Source organism: Cnephaeus nilssonii (assembly GCF_951640355.1).
Source record: "Cnephaeus nilssonii genome assembly, chromosome: 6".
NCBI lineage: Eukaryota > Metazoa > Chordata > Mammalia > Chiroptera > Vespertilionidae > Cnephaeus > Cnephaeus nilssonii.
In genome coordinates, this window is record NC_137077.1 from 52,142,890 (window position 1) to 52,156,236 (window position 13,347).

The window sequence follows — 13,347 nt, forward strand, 5'->3', positions numbered from 1 at the left end:
CTGGAATAAATCCCACTTGATCATGGTGTATGATATTTTTAATATATCCACTAATCTTGGAAAGATTAGTAAGATATATATAACCCTAGCTAACTTAACAAAGGAAAAACAACAACATAATTCATAAATATTAGGAATGAAAACTAATGTCACTGTAGATCCTCCTGATATTATAAAAAGAATATAGTAAATTATTCTTACCAAAAATTTGCTTCTTAAATTAAAATATTTTAAATGAAATAAGTTGGTATGCTAAAGAGAGATATAAATTTTAAAATATCTATTAAAGAAATTAAAATTTTATTAATAATCTTCCCACTGGCTTCACCAGTGTTTACTTTCAAATGTTTAAGAAAGAAATGTGACCATTTTTACATAAACTCTTTCAGGAATAGTAATAAAGGAACTACTTCCTAACTATATGAATCTATTATAAGTCCTTTATAGATGTTAAAATAAAAAAATTGTAGATACATCTCTTCTATATATTTAACATAAAAATTCAAAATGGTATATTAACAAATAAAATACGTCAATATAAGAAGAACAGTTAAATCTTTCTGAAGTGATGTTTATCCTACAAATGTAAAGGCCATTTAATATTTATAAAAATAATCAGGATGCTTCAACACCTACTCATGAAAGTTACTGTAATATTTGCCTTCCATGGCCAAAGCAAACAAACAAACCACAAAAACGCCTCTGGAGAAAAAATATTTTCTATTTTTATTTTTAAAGGTAATTACTCAATTAAATTATTTTTTTCCATCACCATTTATCTCCTCTATGCCCTCTTCCACCTCCCCCCCCCCAAACAATCACCACTCTGCTGTCCATGTCCATGAGTTCTTTCTCTTTAAAATTTTTTTACTCAATCCCTTCATTTCTTATCTCTGCTGGTGTATTTATAGTACAGATAAGACACAAGTTTCTAAAAGTAAGGGTAATAATCCATTTAAATAAAATCTCATGAATGTTTATCTGTGTAAATCATGAAAATAAAGAATCAGGTGATTCTCATTCAAATGTGTGTGTGTTTTTTTTTTAATTATTTTGTTTTGTAAGTAGAAGGTTAGTTATCACGTTTTCTAGAAAGTTAGAGAGCCCTATTAACTTTCTAAAAGTTTGGTGAACTTACTAATTGATAATTCCTTTCTTTCTCCCTTTCTTCCTCCCTCCCTCCCCCCACCCCCACTCCCCCCCCCCCCGCCCCACCCCCGATCTCTCTTTTGCATTATGATACAAAAGACATTACTGTTGGGAAAGACCTTAGTCTCTATCTTGTAAAGGGAATGCCCACTGCTCTGATTTCCATCCCCATGGAAAAATTTCTCTCTGAACCCATCCCAGGTCTATTTGTTGGGTTAATCAATAAAAAAGTACAGTAAACTTCAGAAAGACAGAGAAAGAGAAGCTAAATTTTTTGCTAGTACTTCTTCAGCTTAGGAATTCTGAGTCATGATCTGAGGAGTGAAGAAATGTAATACATGTTGCAGAACAACTTTCTGTTAAACAAAGGTTTGATTCTTTTCATATTTTTGTTTCTTCATGAATGTTAACTAAGGTAAGAAGTAGTGTCCATTCTTGAAAATATCTTATATTTAATTTGTTTATTTTCAACACTCTTCTCTTTTTAGATAGCATCAATTACATATTTCCCTCCAATTTTTCTCTTTAAACTAGAAACTTGCTTATGTAAAATATGAATTTAAGGAGAACATGTATTTTTGTAGCTAATAGGCCCTATCAGAGTTTATTTTTGAGCATTCTTCAGCTTTTTAAAATTAATCAGTCAACAATGCTATTAACTTTTAATTTTTTCAAAAAAGAAGATATTGAATTGATTCTAATATATAACCAAATTGATTCTAATGTACTTCCATAGTTCCATCTTATTTTAAAAGAAAGTCCAAATTAGTAAAATTATAGCAACAACAACAACAAAAATTGCAAGAGACATTTTATAGTTTATATCACATATAATTTTATTATACTTATATAATCTATGGATAAATTTACATATATACTGAATTCTCAATTTTATAATTATACAACTGTAACATATTTTCACAAATTTACTGCTTGTGAATTTTTTACATTGTATGACAGATTATTGAATAATAAACCACTATGCTAGTCAATCTTACGACTATAAATAAGGCTCTTAAGTCTTTCTTGTCTCAATTTTCCTACTTATAAAATTATAACAAAAATTTTTCTCTACCTTTCCAATGTATGTTATTTAAGGACATTGTATAGTCATAATAAGTCTAAATAAATATAATGCAAGTTTGTTTAAATACATATTTCTTCCCTTTTCTTCACTTGTAACTATCTTTACATTGTTCTGTGAGCCTTCTGTCCTTCATAGGCACAGATGTCTGTATTTTTGAAAAGACAGGAAAATCTCTGCCCAAGATCTTACAATTCTCCACTTGCATTCCTATCTGCAAAATTCAAAGAAAACAAAAGAGGGAAGGAAGGAAGGAAGGAAGGAAGGAAGGAAGGAAGGAAGGAAGGAAGGAAGGAAGGAAGGGGAACAATAAAAGTCTGGTTTCATTGAGTTAGGAAATATAAGAATCACTTCTGTTTTTAGCAGATAAACTGTGTCACTAAGAGGGTATATCTCTATAGAGATAAAAATAATGGAAGAAATAAGGATATGAGGTTAATGTGTAAAAAGATGATGCTTTTAGCAGGATCTGAAATCTTTTTCCTAATGTAAGAAAGACAGATACGGCGTTTATGTATTATTTTTCTGTAGTAGATTAAATAATTATTTAAAAATAAAATGAAAGACCATCAATTGAACCAATTTTTACTTTAAATATATTCTCAAGTGGATTACAATATCCATGAGAAATGTCTTTCACTAAAGGAGGCAGCTTTCAATGGCAGTAAACTCATCAAGAAAGAAAAATAAAAGAAACTCTTTTTTTCAGATGTTTTCCTGGAATTTTCATTTCTTCAAAGCACAATTAGAGGGAAAATCTGCATTACTTGCAAATAGGTATATCTAAAAAGGCTAACCAGACTGAATTTTTCACTAGGAAAACTTTTTAAAAATAGTAATTATTCTTTTAGAACATTTATTTTCCAATTACAGTATATATTCAATATTATTTTTATTAGTTTCAGGTACACAGCATAGTGGTTAGACATCATGTACTTTACAAAGTGATTCCCCCTGATATTTCAAGTACTCAACCACTGTACATAGTTATTGCAATATTATTGACTATATTCCCTATGCTGTGCTTTACTCTCCCATGACTATTTTATTATGCCAATTTGTACTTCTTAATCCCTTTACCTTTTTCACCCAGCCCCTCAACTCCTCTCCCCACTGGCAACTATTAGTTTGTTTTCTGTATCTATGAGTCTATTTCTATTTTGCAGTAATTCATTCTTTATGTTCATTGGTGTTTTGTAAAGTATTGGGAACAATATGATATGAAACTTTTTTTTCATGCTGATTCCTAGTTATTTGTACTAAAACAGTATTCTGGTCACTTATTTCTTTCATTTTTACCATCTCCTCAGTTCCATCTATATCTCAGCTATGAAGAATGAGCTAAATAGGAATTACTCAGAGGTGACTGAGTTTATTCTACTAGGGTTCAGAATCCCTTCAGAACTACAGATCCTCTTATTCCTAGTATTCTTGCTGATCTACATGGTCACTGTGGTGGGAAATATCAGCATGATAATTGTCATTAAGAGTGACTCCAGACTTCAAATACCTATGTATTTCTTCCTTAGAAACTTGTCCTATTTAGATCTCTGCTACTCAACAGTCATCGCTCCCAAAACTTTAGCCAACTTCTTATCTAAGGAAAAGACAATTTCTTACAGTGGCTGTGTGGCCCAGTTTTTCTTCTTTGCCCTATTTGTCACAACTGAAGGCTTCCTTCTGGCTGCCATGGCATTTGATCGATTCTCCGCCATTTGCTCCCCTCTCCTTTACCCTGTGCACATGTCCCAGAAAGTCTGTGTTCACTTGGTCACTGGAGCCTATATCTGTGGAAGCATCAACTCCATAGTCCAAACGAGTTTCACCTTCAGTTTGCATTTCTGTGGAGAAAACAGATTGGACCACTTTTTCTGTGATGTCCCAGCCCTGATCAAGATCTCCTGTGTTGACACCTTTGTAAATGAGATTGCACTGTTTATTCTCTCTGCTCTCATCATCATCACCACCACAACAGTCATTCTGGTTTCCTATGCTTATATCCTCTCCACTGTCCTGAAGATCCCCTCAACCCATGGCAGGAGTAAGACCTTCTCTACCTGTGGCTCCCACATAGCAGTGGTGAGTTTATTCTATGGGACGGTGTTCTTTATGTATGCCCAACCTAGAGCCATCTCCTCACCAGAGCAAAACAAGATTGTAGCTGTGCTCTACACACTTATAATACCAATGCTAAACCCTCTAATATATAGCTTGAGAAACAGAGATGTGAAAGATGCTGTGAAAAGTATATTATGCAGGAAATGATTCTCTCACTGACTTTTGTAAAATCATTATATAGCACACAAATTTTGTTTCTAAGGGTTCAAGTTATATTTGTTCTTGTAAAATTATTATATCAAAGATATTTTTTAATATATTTTATTGATTTTTTACAGAGAGGAAGGGAGAGGGATAGAAAGTTAGAAACATCGATGAGAGAGAAACATCGATCAGCTGCCTCCTGCACACCCCCTACTGAGGATGTGCCCGCAACCAAGGTACATGCCCTTGACCGGAATCGAACCTGGGACCTTTCAGTCGCAGGCCGACGCTCTATCCACTGAGCCAAACCGGTTTCGGTTCAAAGATATTTTTTATATGGCAACAAATATTTTACTATTTTATAAAATAATGTTTCTAACAATATAGGTCTATATATAATTACTTTATTTGCTTAGGATATATAAAATCATGTGTTCATAATTTATGATGTGCTAATATTTTCATTTAAATTTTACTTTGATTAAGAAGTAAATATTAAGAGCTGTTATTTCATAATAATTAAAATGATATTGGTCTGTGCAAATTATTTTTTAATTTTTTCATTCTACAAAGCAACTAAACTGATATTTGTTTGGAAAGGATAACACCCCATTGTGTAGATGACAGAACAGAATGGTAATGATTACATAGAACACTTTCCAATAAAAGGTCTAATCTTTTTTAAATATCCAGGTTTATATTCTGAGGACTATCATCCTTAGAATTACAATTCCTATAAAAAGGATCCTGTAATATATTATTAGAGAGGCAATATTTCACATGGAAAATGTGTCAATAACATTCTACTAATTTTTATTTTCTCATTTTCTTTTGAATATAAACTGATCTATATATATAAAAGCTTAATGTGTAAAGTGTCCCCTTGGGAGTTTGTCCAACCAGGAGTTTGATCGCTCATTATGACGTGCGCTGACCACGAGGGGGCAGCACAGAATGAAGGGAGGCCCTGGCCAGCAGCCAGCAACTGCTAGGGACCTTACCCATGCACAAATCTCATGCATTGGGCCTCAAGTACATTTTATAAGATGATATATAAAGGACAGGTACTATATGCCATTTATCATTTTTATGACTATTTTCAAATGAGGAAATTGACACACCAAGTGAATATTAACTCATGTATAAAATACTCATGCATTTCTTTTTATTTTAATTTTTAAAAACTATGTTTTTATTGATTTTAGAGAGAGAGAGGAAGGGAGAGAGAAAAACATGTATGGGCTGTCTCCTGCACAGTTCTTACTGGGGATTGAGTTGGAAATTCGGGCATGTACTCTAACAAGGGATCAAACCAATAGACCTCTCCATGCATAGGACAACATTCAGCCACTGAGACACACTGGCCAGAGCTTCATGTATTTCTTTACTTCTCAAATCAGACCTATCATGAAGGGAACATTATATACAAACTGGAAGCCCAGTGCACAAAATTCGTGCATGGGAGGGTTGTCTCTCAGCCCGACTTGCACCCTCCCAATTTGGGACCCCTCGGGGAATGTCCCACTGCCAGTTTAGGCCTGCAGGGATCAGGCCTAAACCAGCAGTTGGACATCACTCTCACAATCCAGGACCCCTGGCTCCTAACCGCTCACCTGCCTGCCTGCCTGATTGCCCCTAACCACTTCTACCTGCCTGCCTGATCGCCATCTAACTGTTCTCCTGCCGGCCTGATTGCCCCTAACTGCTCTCCCCTGCCATCCTAATCACCCACAACTGCCCTCCCCTGCTGTCCTGATTGCCCACAACTGCCCTCTCCTGCTGGCCTGATCACCCCCAACTGCCCTCCCCTGCTGGCCTGATCGCCTCCAACTGCTCTCCCCTGCTGGCCTGATCACCCCTAACTGCCCTCCCTGCTGGCCTGATGGCCCACAAGTACCCTCACCTGCCATCCTGATCGCTCCCAACTGCCCTCCTCTGCCGGCCTGATAGCCCACAACTGCCCTTCCCTGCCACAATCTGCCTCCTCCACCGGGCCCCGCCTCCACTGTGTGTGGCCATCTTGTGACAGCCATCTTGTGATGACCATCTTGTGACGATATGAGGGCATGATGTGTGAGGGCGTGATGACCACCTAGGCCAGTGATGGGCAACCTTTTGAGATTGGTGTGTCAAACTTCGCCAAAACCTGAGCATAACTCGGGTAGTGTGTCACTTTGAGGAAAAAACATTATTTCGCAAATGTTTCATCCTCAGGAGCAGCAAATGCTTCATCCTCGGCAAGCGGCCGCCTCAGCGGCTGTGTGTCATCAGAAATGGCTACGTGTGTCAGTGCTGACACGCGTGTCATAGGTTCGCCATCACTGACCTAGGCTATTATTGGTATAGATTGAATGTATAATTTAAATTAATATATTTTATGAGTATAGAAATTATATATTAGAAGCATTAAGTAATGTGCTTAATATTACATTGCCAGTAACAACTAGAGCGAGTTTTGGAACACAGACCTTTCTGACTTCAAAGCTGCAGAGGTAAAGATTATGTGGCAGTGACTCAAAGAGAGCCCTTTCCAAGGGCTTAGTATCTTTTTGACTTATGTAAAAAATTTCCTTCCCTTTTAACACCTTAAAATCAGTAACCAAATGAGTTTAAAAATATGAGGAAACAGATTAAAAAAATAAATAGAATGGTATGACCCAGACAAAGATGTGCAGAACTGCTCAGCAGTTCTGGAGGGTTCTGGTTCTGGAAGCAAATCCTGGAGCAGCTACAGTTAGCTGCCACCTGGTGGCTACTCTCCGCTCTAACTAAATCTACTAGAATGGGACTTCAGAACAATAGTTAGGAATTAAAAGTATTTCCTAGTTACTTAGTTTTCATCCTCTTTCTATTGTCCTGAGCAGGGGAGATTGGTTAGAAATAACCCTACATCTTTTTGTCTTCTGAGCTGTGATTGTCTGTTGTCAGCACTGTTTACCCTCCTCATCTTTTGTTCTTTTCCCTCATCAACAATGTCTTGTACGATCTCATTCCCTGTTTCAGAAAAGGGATGAACAGAAAATGGGAAGTATTTACCAATTACATCTGAATTTGTCTTATTTTGAGATGCATTGTCACAGGATTTTCCTAAATGTTATTTAAAATTGTGTGCATGTTCATCATCTGACAAAGCATTATTTTATTTCCTCATATTACTCATGGCACATTTTAAACTCAGGTTTGCTTGTCTTAATATCATTAAAAGATGTAAAAGTTTTTTTTCTCCTATTTTGTTTTGAAGAAGGTATTGTATAATATTGAAATTATTCCCTCCTTGAAGTTTTGCAAGAACTGAGGGGAGTTGACATCTAGACAAGGAGTTTTTATTATGGGAAGAGTTTTAGTTTGTGTTTCAATTGCTGTAATGATTATTAAAAATGGTGGTAATCAAAATATGCAACAGCTTGCTCAATAATAATTATATGAAAATGCTTATATATCAATAAGTAAATCAATAGTACAAAATAGCATCCTTTAGTACCTCCATACTAAACTGCTTAGCTAGTGAAGTTTTTAACACAAAACATTCCAAAAGTTTCCAAATCCTTTATTGATTATTTTTATAATTTTTTTGGAGGAAGTCTTTGGTTTGTCATGTTATCAGTAAACGCTATCTGCGCCACAGTTTGATGTGAAGGGACTAGGCTAGACCAAACCATTACTATAGTTTTCCCATTAAATGGAAAGTCATTAAATGATGTCGTGTTTGAAAAAGTGAAACTTTCTATAAACTTGTTCTTAATTCTTAATCCTCTTCAGGCTTCTGCTAAACCAATATTAGTTATATTTAAAAAAATTCTAACTCCTTGTTTAATTCCTGATCTTCAGAGGAAGTCATTCAGTCTTTAATTATTAAGGATGATGTTACCTATAGATTTTCATAGATACCCTAAATCAGGCTGAGGAAAATTGATGAGGTGTTATCAGGAATGAATGTTTGGTTTTGTCAAATGTTTTTTCTGTACCTATTGAAACGTGACTTTATATATATGTATATATACACACATATATAAATGTATATACACATATATAAATATATATAAATATTTATATTCTCCTTTTTGGTTTGTTAATATAATAAATTACATTGATTTATTTTTGAATGTTAATCAGCTTTGCATTCCGGGATAAGGTGGTCTTTTTCTTTTTGATTCTTTGTTAAATTGAATTTACTAAAATTTTACTTAGAAATTTTGTGTCTGTGTTCACAATAGATATTGACCTGTAGTCTTCTTTTTTTTTGTTCTGTTTCTGTCTGTTTTAAAAAATATATATTTTATTGATTTTTTTACAGAGAGGAAGGGAGAGGGAGTTAGAAACATTGATGAGAGAGAAACATCAATCAGCTGCCTCCTGCACACCCCTCACTGGGGATGTGCCCGCAACCAAGGTACATGCCCTTGACCGGAATCAAACCTGGGACCCTTGAGTCCACAGGCCGACGCTCTATCCACTGAGCCAAACCAGTTAGGGCGTGTTTCTGTCTGGTTTAATACCAATTTTATACTGGCTTCATTGATTAAATTAGGATATATTCCCTCCTTTAAAATCTCTTGAAAAAGTTTATGTAGAATTGTTATTAAGTTTTCACTTAAATGTTTGGTAGTGACTCACTAGTGAATCAAATTAGAATTTTTATTTGTAGGATAGTTTTTAACTACAATTTCAATTTAAAAAATATATTTTTATTGATTTCAGAGAGGATGGGAGAGGAAGAGAGAGATAGAAGCATCAATGATGAGAGAGCGTCATTGATGGGCTGCCTCCTGCATGCCTCATAATGGGGATTGAGCTCGCAACCCAGGCATGTGCCCTTGACTGGAATCTAGGGACCCTCTGTCCGCAGGTTGATGCTCTATCCACTGAGCCAAACCAGGTAGGGCTACAGTTTCAATTTTTAAAATTGCTCTCAATTAAATAAACTGGGACAATCATTGGGCTTACAACTGTGAAAAGTTGACCTCAGAGGAGACATTTTAAACTGGAGCCAGAGTAACAACTTTAGATAAATTGCCTTGTATATCTTATTCCTTGAAACTTTGGGATATTTGAACTAGGAAAAATAACCTTTGGATTGGACCAAACCAACACAGTCCTACAAATAACTGTTTACAAAGCTAACAGGAAAGCAGACATCCTGACCACAAGGACTAATGAATATGAACTCTTTTTGTGATGACAGAATCAATAACCAGCCTTGTATAGCTAAAGAGTAACTCAGGTTGTTAGCATTAATAGACATTTCTTTCTTTTATTCATGGAATTATTTCCTTCCTTTTCTCATAAAAACCCCTTGCTCTCACCCTGTAATTGGGACACTATTTGAGTTTCTGTCTGAATCTGAGCTCCCTGAATTGCAACTCTCTCTCTCTTTTTTAAAATCTCAAATAAACACTCAATGCCTCTCATTTTAGCTTTTTATTTTTAGGTTAACACCACCACGTTTCTTTCCGTCTTTTAGGAATCACTGTCCTACATTGCCTACTATTTACTATCCAATATATACACAACTATATATACATCAGAGAGGAGAAGAATAGTGGGGGGAGGGGTGGAGAAATAGAGAGTGAGAGGACCTTATCACTTCATCTTGGCCAGAATCTGATGTCCTATCTTTTTTATTTTCCAAGCTAAATTAAACATCTTTTTCAATCTGCCTGAATAGCAGGAAGGCAGTTATTTTAGTTAATATTTTTGTGAATTATACATTTAACTAGAGACTTCCATATGTATGGTGGTAATGTGCCCATTTGCCCCGTGCTTCTCATGGAACACTGAAGAGTTACTGATGACAATTAAAATCTAAATTTCCTATGGATAAAAATGTTCTACTGTTGATTTGAAGTTGCCTGCAAAGGCTCTATAATGTTCAAGGAAGAAAGTTATGTATTTCTGTTCTTCCTTTTGAAGAATAGTTTCACTCCTTAAAAGCCAGATTCTCTTAGAGATGACACTTTGATTCTTAAGATCACTTCTCTTAGTTCTCAGCATTTCCTAGTCCATCCTCAAGAATTCTCTTTGATTCTATGTCATTATGATTTGGGTGACTATCATTCATAGACCAAGAACAATTCCTTATTTCCTTTCCAGGAATCACCACAGCAAAAGTATTATATATATTTCCTATTTTGAAAATCTAAAGTCTAATCATCTCCTCATTTGAGTCCAGGATGCTTAGGTCTTTTTACCCAATAAGTGTTATTAATTCTCTTTTCTGGACAGGAAAGCTACACTAATGATGTTTAGTAGTCTCCACACTGCCACTCGTACACTATTGGAGAGACAGCTGGCTTCATACCTTATTAGCAATCTACTCTCTGCAAACCAATTGAGGTTTTACATTTTGTTTTGTTGCAAGAGATTACAACTTTCCTCTTTTGTGGGCATGCTCTTTTAGTCCCAATTTTACTTCAACTATTGCTATTTGAATTGTAGTTTAGTTTTCCATAGTATATGTGAGATAAAATAATGTTAGTTTACATATATAGTACTGTGTTTTACATATATTAATTTATTTAATACACATAACAACTCTGTGAGAAGTTACTATTGTTATCTTCCATTTGCAGATGAGGAACACATGTAATTGGAAAATGAAAAAAATGAGAGGAGATTGTGGAAAGTATATGTGAAAATAAGAAACTTAAATATGCTTAACACCTGTCTTAGGGAGAGATTATAAGTGCTGGTAGAGTTAGGTATATAAATATTTAAAGATTAATAGATTTAAGTAAAAAGTAAAAATAAGAACAATTTGAGACAGAGTACTTGGTGGCTATTATAAAGTATTTTATAAAATACTAGAGGCCCAGTGCATGAAATTCATGCAAGAGTAGGCCTTCCTTCCCCCGACTGCCAGCACTGGCTTCCCTCTGGCACCCTGGGATGTCCAGAAGGACATTCGGTCTAATTAGCATATTATGCTTTTATTATTATAGATGTTTTGTAGTATACACATATATAAAATAAATAATAAAATAAATATAATACTAATTATGTACAAAGTATTTGTGATATTAGTTGGCTAATGATGCATATTAAAAGATACTAAGTTGACGTGCTCTTTGTTTTCTTTGTCTAATTATCCTTGACTTAGTAGGTGTATTACTTGTCATTTTTTTTCCTGCTTATTTCAATTTCTGTTAGGAATTGTATTTGGAGTTTGATATAAATTATAAAACCTACCCCTCATATAAATGCACAAAATGTTATTTATAATTATTGGGGTTTCATAAAATCTTAGATGCTTCTATAAATATTTTAGAGATAGACTTCATACTGTATCTAAAATATACTTTATACTTGTATGCCATTCTTTAAAAGGCTTTTAGAACCCAGGATAAAACTTATATAAAAAAGTGGAAATGTAAAGAGCCTAATTTGCATAGCCAGCATTTAGTGATCTAGTTTTAGTATCCATTGACATCAGAAAAATAAGAAATGGGTTAAATTTATTACATATTTGTGTTGAATAAAGATAGAAATTCCTGGAAGTCATATTTGTGTAATAATACAATGAAGGGTTAAAAAATAGCCTTCCAGATGAATCTTTATAATTAATAAAGACTTTCATCAACTTTGAGTAAGAATATTGTTATTCCGGCAGGAAGCAATAAGACAAAATTCAGTGGTCTTCAAACTTCTACATAGGGACTGATTTCATTAGAGTCAGTTAGGAATCTTAAAATATAAATGAATGCTTCCCTCAAATTAGTGTTTCAGGTTTCTTTGAATATATTTCCAGAAGTGGAATTGCTGGGTCATAAGGCAGTTCCATTTTTTTAGGTAACTCCATATGGCTTCCACAATGGCTGCACCAATCTGCATTCCCACCAACAGTGCATGAAGGTTCCCTTTTCACCACACCCACAGCCAACATCATACCCAATGGGCAAAAACTACAAGCATTTCCCTTAAGTTCAGGAATAAGACAGAGATGTCTGTTTTCACCACTCTTACTCAACATAGTACTAGAAGTCCTAGCCACAGCAATCAGACAAGGAGAAATAAAAGGCATCTAAATTGGAAAGAAAATAGTAAAACTGTCATTATTTGCAGATGACATGACATAAGTGGAACAACAAATTGACGTTTCTTTCTCTAGCTCTCTCTCTCTCAAATAAATAAATAAATAAAAATTTAAAAAAATGTTTCATTTGTTTGCATTTATTTTAGGATAATTAATATTAATTTATCTGCATGCTTGTTAATTCTCATTATTTGGGGGAACTATATAAAATATACTTATGAAAATATCAAAGGCATTTTTCATCAAAGTTATTGTGTGGTTGATGTCTTGCATTTCCATTTTTTATAATTCCTATCTTTATGCTGAAATTAATTTTATTATTTAGTCTGTTATAATCCTATATAATAAGAGCCTAATATGCTAAGTGTCCAGTCGTCCATTCAACCAATCAAAGTATAATATGCTAATGATATGCTAAGGCTGATCAACTGCTCACTATGATGTGCACTGACCACCAGGGGCAGTCAATCGGTCCACCAGTTGCTATGACATGCACTGACCACTAAGGGGCAGACACTCTGACCGGTAGGCCGATTGGGATTGAGCGAGATGGGCCGGACATGCCCTGGAGCCTTCCCGCAGTCCCTCCCTGGCTGGCCAACCTCCCACGTCCCTCCCTGGCCCCAATCATGCACTGGTGGGGTCCCTTGGCCTGGCCTGCACCATCTTGCAATCCGGGCTGAGGGACCTGCCCCACTGAGTACACGAATTTTGTGCACTGGGCCTCTAGTTAATTATAATAGAGTATTACAAGTCTGTTATTTCCATTACAGCCATTGACATATTAATTGTAGGTATTTAAATTCTTTGCCACACATGCCCA

The 13,347-nt window shown here is 35.1% G+C and overlaps 1 protein-coding gene across 1 annotated transcript; it reads left to right on the forward strand.

The window, feature by feature from the left end:
- Nucleotides 1–3,562: 3,562 nt before the first annotated feature.
- On the forward strand, nt 3,563–4,498 carry LOC307101498 (olfactory receptor 9S13-like; the record flags this gene model as incomplete). Its single annotated transcript, XM_079774491.1, has 1 exon — nt 3,563–4,498. The coding sequence occupies one exon, from the start codon at nt 3,563–3,565 to the stop codon at nt 4,496–4,498; it is 936 nt and encodes a 311-aa protein (XP_079630617.1).
- Between the last annotated feature and the right edge of the window lie 8,849 nt (nt 4,499–13,347).